The sequence below is a fragment of the Cyprinus carpio genome, unplaced genomic scaffold, assembly GCF_018340385.1.
Source record: "Cyprinus carpio isolate SPL01 unplaced genomic scaffold, ASM1834038v1 S000006739, whole genome shotgun sequence".
NCBI classification, from domain to species: Eukaryota; Metazoa; Chordata; class Actinopteri; order Cypriniformes; family Cyprinidae; genus Cyprinus; species Cyprinus carpio.
This window is the reverse complement of record NW_024879338.1, coordinates 19,354-26,805: the sequence shown is the minus strand read 5'-3', so window position 1 is coordinate 26,805 and position 7,452 is coordinate 19,354. Positions and strand designations below refer to the sequence as shown.

Sequence of the window (7,452 nt, the reverse complement as noted above, 5' to 3'; positions counted from 1 at the left end):
GAGTGGAAATATAAAACAAAGTGTTTAAGTGTAAGCAATATAGGTGTATGAGTGTCATCTAGAGGACATTTTGAGAAAGACATTGAAAATATGTGGTCTCAATAAGGCAATCCTTTAGAGAATATCTCTGAGAAAGTACAACAACGTCTTTATAAGCTCTTTTATTTCTGTTGAGGAAGAATTCATTTTACCTTAGTTAATAAGTTCATTTTATGTCACCCTATAGCAAATATTATGCTATTATTATACAACATTATATGACATCAGTATGTAGTGATGCTAAGCAAGCAGACACCAACCAAGTGAACATAAACTTCATGGACCAAACACAGAAACGTCTGTGTGTGTGTCAAACACACTCACCTTAAGTATCCTCAACCACAACTAACTGAGATTTAGCAGATTGGTTGGTTTTAATTTTCATTACCAAAACAAGCTGCAACTTTCAAGCAGAACTGTCCAATTTCTGTGCTACTACCGTCACCAGATGGATTCATGGAAATAAGTGTTTCTGTGAAATCAACCTAAGATCATTTACAGATATGTAAGATAGAAAGTCAAATATTCCAACATTAAAGAATACACATTTGACCTGAAACTTAACTACAAATAATTTACAATAAATTATGCTAATTCAAGAAAAGGATAATTAAGGGGATTAAATATAGACACCCTCATTTCCAGGTATGGGCACTTGGGACCGCCTGCTCTCTAAAAGTAACACCCCCACGACCTTCATCATAAATTAGTGAGAAGAACAAGTGAGTGGGTCAGAAAATAAGAGAGATGTGGACCACTCTAATTATCTGCCTGTATCTTTCCTTTAAATTTATTTCTGCAGCTTCAATTCTCCGATCAGGTACATGTCAGCTTCAGGGACGCTTCAGGTTGAATGGAATGTACCAGGCTGGAGATGTCATACTTGGAGGCCTGTTTGAGGTTCACTTCCTTACAGTGTTTCCAGAGCTGAGCTTCAGAACAGAGCCGAAGCCACCATACTGTGAGCAGTGAGTCTGGAGTGGATAAGTATAACTATACAGTGTTTATTACTATTGTGAATTTGCTCAAATGGTGTTTCTCTTTTATTTATTTTATTTGTATTACCTTTTTACATTTTTTAAATATCAACATTTATCCTACTTTTCTTAGATTTGATATGGCAAGTTTCCAGCAGGTACAAACAATGGTTTTTGCTATAGATGAGATCAATAAGAATCCAAACCTGCTGCCTAACATCAGTCTTGGTTACCATCTTTATGACAACTGTGTGATGCTAGGAATGGCATTCCGGGCTGCCATATCCCTGGTTAGTGGAACAGAGGAGTCCTTCTCTAACCTCAACTGCACTGGCCCTCCTCCGGTGATTGGGATTGTTGGGGATTCAAATTCCACTCCCTCTATTGCAATTTCCAGTGTTCTGGGGCTATTTCGAGTGCCTATAGTAAGATGAAATGAAATTACTAATACATTGTATTTATATTTTCTGTACTTTTCAGTATGTTTCTGTATACTAATTTTCATTAGGTGCAGAATATTTCTATTGCTTAAAAAATATCTTTGTATGTAAATAATAGTCTTGCAGCTCTGTCTTTCTTTTTCTTGCTCTTTGTCTCTTCTCTTGCTTTTGCCTTATTAGGTTAGCTACTTTGCCACCTGTTCCTGTTTGAGTAACAGAAAAAAATACCCCTCCTTCTTCAGAACAATCCCCAGTGATGCTTTCCAAGTGAGGGCAATGATCAAGATTTTAAAACATTTTGGATGGACCTGGGTTGGTCTTGTCTACAGTGATGATGACTATGGCAACCATGCTGCTCAATCCTTCCTCAAGGATGTGCAGGTGTTTGGAGGGTGTGTTGCTTTTTCTGAAATACTGCCTCTAGATAACAACCACAAAGATATTCAGCATACAGTGGGAGTGATACAAGCCTCTACAGCAAGAGTGGTGGTGGTGTTCTCCACTTCAACATATCTGTTGCCTTTGATGGATGAAGTGGTATTGCAGAATGTAACAGACAGACAATGGATTGCAAGTGAAGCCTGGGCTACTTCACCTGTATTTCACACTCAGCGTCTTTTGCCCTTCCTAGGGGGCACACTGGGCATTGCCATTAGGCGTGGAGAGATCCAAGGACTTCATGAATTTCTACTACGTCTCCGTCCTAATAATGATCAAAGAAACAATATGGTGAGAATCTTCTGGGAGAACATGTTTAAGTGCAGATTTAACATTGGAGGAAGAGGAGAAAAAATGTGTTCAGGGCAAGAGGATCTGAGCAACACAGATACAGCATATACTGATGTTTCAGAGCTGAGGGCCTCATATAATGTGTATAAAACAGTTTATGCCCTGGCACATGCGCTTCATGACCTGATGCAGTGTGAGGAGGGGAGAGGACCATTCAGTGGGAACAGCTGTGCAGATATAACCAACTTACAGCCCTGGCAAGTAAGACACAAATATATAGTGCAGATTTAAATCACATAAAATAAAGAACTATACACAAAATTAAAATAAGTAGCACAACATATAAAACCTATCCTGTCTACAAAATGTACAGCTGGTTCACTACCTACAGAAAGTGAACTTCACCACAGGCTTTGGGGATCTTGTTTCATTTGATGAGAATGGAGATGCTCTGGCAATCTATGATGTGATGAACTGGCAGCCGAGCTCTGATGGGTCAATCGTTGTCCGCACGGTTGGTGTGGTAAATGAAGCAGCAGCAACAGGAAAGGTGCTCACACTGGATGAGGAAGCATTATACTGGAACTTTGAAACAAAAAAAGTAATTAAAATTACATGTTAATCATCTTTTTTACTGATACATAGTCTAAATACTAGTCAAAGCTATGATAAAACAAATGAGAATAAATTAATGGGAAGACCAGGCTTGTTATCATGTAAAACAGATGACAGATACATGACAGATGATGTCTCTTTTAGCCCCCACAGTCTGTGTGCAGTGAGAGCTGCTCCCCAGGAACCAGACGTGCCAGGAGGAAGGGCCTTCCTGTCTGCTGTTTTGACTGCTTGCCATGTGCAGATGGAGAAATTTCTCATAAAACCGGTGATGACATTATTGACAGTAAATAATAATAATAATAATTTCCTATTCTAACATTCAAATATCACTCTCTCTCTTCTTCTTCCCTTTTTCCCCTTCAATTTATCTCCCTCACAGATGCTAATGAGTGTACAATATGTCCAGATGATTTCTGGTCCAATCCAGATAAAGACAGGTGTGTTCCTAAAGAAGAGGAGTTTTTATCATATGAGGATCCTCTGGGAATCTCTCTGACCACTGCTTCCCTGCTTGGCACCTGCATCTGTGCGCTTGTGATGGCCATCTTTGCTCATCACCGTAACACTCCCATAGTACGCGCCAACAATTCAGAGCTCAGCTTCCTGTTGCTGTTATCACTCAAACTGTGTTTTTTGTGTGTTCTGCTGTTCATTGGCCGGCCACAATTGTGGACGTGTCAGTTAAGACATGCTGTGTTTGGCATAAGCTTTGTCCTTTGCATCTCCAGCATCCTGGTCAAGACTATGGTGGTAATAGCCGTATTCAAGTCATCTCGGCCAGAGGGTAAAGGTGCGATGAAATGGTTTGGGACAGCACAGCAAAGAAGCACAGTTCTGGTCCTAACAGCCCTCCAGGTGGCAATATGCATTGTCTGGCTATCAAATTCTTCTCCAACACCCCATAAAAATAGCCAGTATGTCAGCTCCAAAATAGTATATGAATGTGCCATTGGCTCAGTGGCTGGGTTTGCAGTGCTTCTGGGCTACATTGGCTTCCTAGCAGCAGTAAGTTTCCTGTTAGCTTTCCTGGCGAGGAACCTTCCAGATCATTTTAACGAAGCAAAGTTCATCACCTTTAGCATGCTGATCTTCTGTGCTGTGTGGATAGCATTTGTTCCAGCATATGTTAGCTCACCAGGAAAATATGCAGTGGCCGTGGAGATATTTGCTATCCTAGCTTCTAGTTTTGGATTACTGGTGGCCATATTTGCCCCGAAGTGCTACATCATCCTTTTACATCCAGAGAAAAACACAAAAAAAAACATAATGGGAAGAGAAACACAAAAGAAGTAGTTCTACATACTGTGATATAAAATTGCGAATTCTAATTTGACTGCCTCATATCCTTTTGAGTTTTATCTTCATAAATCAGCAAAAACTTTTGTAATGTCTACTGTTTTGTAGTAGATCTACAATTATTAACATATAAATTATCAATTTGTCAAAAAAGGGTTCTTTGTAAATAGTGTAGCTGTAACTCTAGTGAACTCAGAGATGAGGAAGAGTAGGAACCATGTATAGTGAGATTGATAACACAATAAAAATACAAAATCAGACTAGGAAAATAACAGAAAAACAAGGAATGTGACTGAGGACATCAACAATACAACCATTCATGGACAAGACTTGACAAAGAACATGTAAAACCCTGGGGTTTAAATAGGAAACTAACCAGCAATAAAACTATAAATTGACTACGAAATGGGGTACCAGACAAGAAGACATTTAATGTGTCACAGGAGTGATGTATGAAGCACTGCTTATACAGAAGACAATTTTAAACCAAGCAGCTGTCTCAAGCACTCAGTCTTTAAGCAATAAAGTATTAAAGCAATAAAGGTAAATGGAAAGCAACACATAAACCCATAAGGGGTAATCAATGTACAGAGAAAAGGCAAAAATCAAATTGCTTGAAATATTTTGGCACAGCTAAATCTAGAAATAAAATGCACTTTCAGAGGAATATGGGGTGATGAAAGGTATGGAAGGAAGAGCTGAAAACTTGCCTCTTCGTTCAGCACTTAACTGCATTCTGTTGAAAAAATAAATAAATAAATAGTCTTTCTCTATGCTTTCACTATTCCTTAATCCCTCTGTTTCAGTTTGTACTGTTCTTATGTCTGAAACTATTTATTGCCACTTTATGAACAATATCTTGTTGTATTTCTTATTTGTAAGTCGCTTTTGATAAAACAAAAGCTAAATGAATAATAATAATAATAATAATTATAATAATAATAATGAAGTAATGAAGTAGTGGAGAGCGGTGCACAAAGTAACACTTTTTGACTTTTTCAGTTTATTTAAATCCACTTTGGGTTCAGAGTATAATTTTTTATCCACAGTAATTTCACACTTGGCTTGTACAAATATAGATGGTAGACAACCAAAATGAGTAATACCGCTGCGCGTACCGCCGCCGCAGGGCCGCGGCGTTAACTGCAAGTCAGCCGCGTGTTAAATTCATTTGCGAAACTACCGCCAGGTGGCGCAAAGGGACGGATTGCGAACTGAATGTAATTGTAAAATGAGATAAAAGTAGGAGGTAAAACAACAATAACATAATGATATAAACATTGTACCATCTTTTTAAAAACCATTAAAAAATGTACAGTGAGTTAATTTCAAAATGTAGAATAGTCTTAAGCTACAGTCTACTCATCAAAAATTAAAAGAAAGACCTTTACACAAAGGATCTTATGCTTGCTATTGTTATTAAACAGTCATTAAATATAAGGCCTATATATACAGATAAAAAGCTAAATGTTTTCATTTCGGTTCATTCTTGGTTTAAAAAAAATCCTTCAGGTTCCATTTGCAGATCGAAATGAGAACGGTCCAGCATTTAGCAATAATTATTGTTAATTCTGTTTTATTCTTTAATGTCTGTCTTAATATTCTTGATTTTTCAAACTGCTGACACTTTGCATTTTTGAATTATGCCTTTACTGTGTGACCAAAAATTTTGTATTTTCTGTTTCAGCTGTTTGATCGCGCTGGTGCCTCGCGCACATTCATTGGAAACAGTAGCCGTTCACCGTGCCATACGGCGCGAGCAGCGGTCCACTTTGGCATATTTTTGTTAATTATGATTTTTTATTTTTTTTTCCGTCGATACTGAAACACGCGTGAACTACAAAGCCTATTTTTCCTAATGAATAATAGTTAAGCTTGAAATAGGCAACATCACGAATATGGAAACGTTTGGATGAGAGCCCAACATTACCTTATGGTTCGCTTTAAATTATTATTCATTTATTTTTATTTTTTTGTTTGTTTATAGTTAAGCCTATATTATTATATACTGCAATTTTATTTATCCATTAGAATTATATATTTGATATTATTGTTCTGTTCTGATAAATTTGTTAAATTTAAAGGATTTGTTGTAAAGTGAAGAGAACTAAAAATATCCTGTTGGCACATTATAACATTATTAGGCCAGCCGTTATTATTTCTGAATGTAATAAAATGCAACTTATATTTGTCTTATTTTGCTTTTTTTTTTATAAGGAACTTAATTTATTTTTTATATTTTTTTTTAATATAAATAAATTAATAAATAAATAAATAAATAAATAAATAAAAAAATATATTTAAATGAATAAATTTTTATTAGGCGATTAATCGGTTAAAATTTGTTACTGTGGGGTAATTATAATTATTATATACTTAGGAACAGAGTCTGGGCCTAATCTAGGCTATCCAGGGTTTTTTTATTTTTTTTTATTTTCATTGCATCTGAAAATGACTTTGTGCAGCAAATTCACTTCGCACGCTCAACCTGTCTCGCGCGTTGCTCAGCTGTGGATGATTTAAAAATGTTTGCTATAAAGGTTGCTGTCCCATTTTATACAGGAATTGTTCATTAAAAAAAAAAAAATTGAATTATATTGATAGTTCTAATTATATTGTTAACACAAGTTCATTTAGGCTATTTAACATGCACTGTGACATTTTACCTTGTTTTAACTTATAAACTCCTTGAGATTTTAAAGTCAGTTTAATAGTATTGAAGTTCAAGTTTTTAAAAAAAGGTTTTAAATGCTTAAATTATTTCTATGAATTAATAATATGTTATCAGGTTTTAATTGCTTAAATTATTTATATGAATTAATAATATGTTATCATGTTTATTCTTGTAGAAAATAAGTGTTTATTCTTTAAGAAGATAAGGGAAAAAATAAGGGACAATCCAAATATTATTCATATTTGTTTTGCTTCACCTATTTATGTAAGCTACAATTATTCTAAAAAAAAAAAACAAAAAAAAAGAAGATAAAACAATAATTAAAAGTGCCATCGGCCTGAGTAAATTTTACCATTATAGAATTGTGACTTTTTATAGGTTAGTGATTTAGGAAGGTGAAAATACTGTGAAATTACAAATGTTATGGGATTTTAAAGCATAACAACTGAAGGTCTATGAAACGTTAGCCAATAAAGCATTTTTATTAAACAATGGCATTTAAAGTTTGGAACTAAAATATTATTTCAACCATATAGCCTGTGAATAAACAAAATGCATACTTTTCAATGAAAGAACACTGAGAGTTTGCTTCTGGTGTTTGGATTTGTACTTCAATATAATGAGCTCCAAGTTTAGGAATAGCCAACACGTTTTTTTTTTTTATTTCTCTCTCTCTGTC

At 35.5% G+C, this 7,452-nt stretch overlaps 1 protein-coding gene across 1 annotated transcript; it reads left to right on the top strand.

The window, feature by feature from the left end:
- The first annotated feature begins 897 nt into the window (after positions 1 to 897).
- Positions 898 to 4,096, top strand: LOC109076454 (extracellular calcium-sensing receptor-like). Its single transcript, XM_042755644.1, has 6 exons — positions 898 to 1,007; positions 1,150 to 1,441; positions 1,637 to 2,446; positions 2,559 to 2,786; positions 2,954 to 3,068; positions 3,183 to 4,096. Exons 1-6 carry the CDS (start codon positions 898 to 900, stop codon positions 4,094 to 4,096), a joined length of 2,469 nt encoding a protein of 822 aa, XP_042611578.1.
- The last annotated feature ends 3,356 nt before the right edge of the window (positions 4,097 to 7,452 follow it).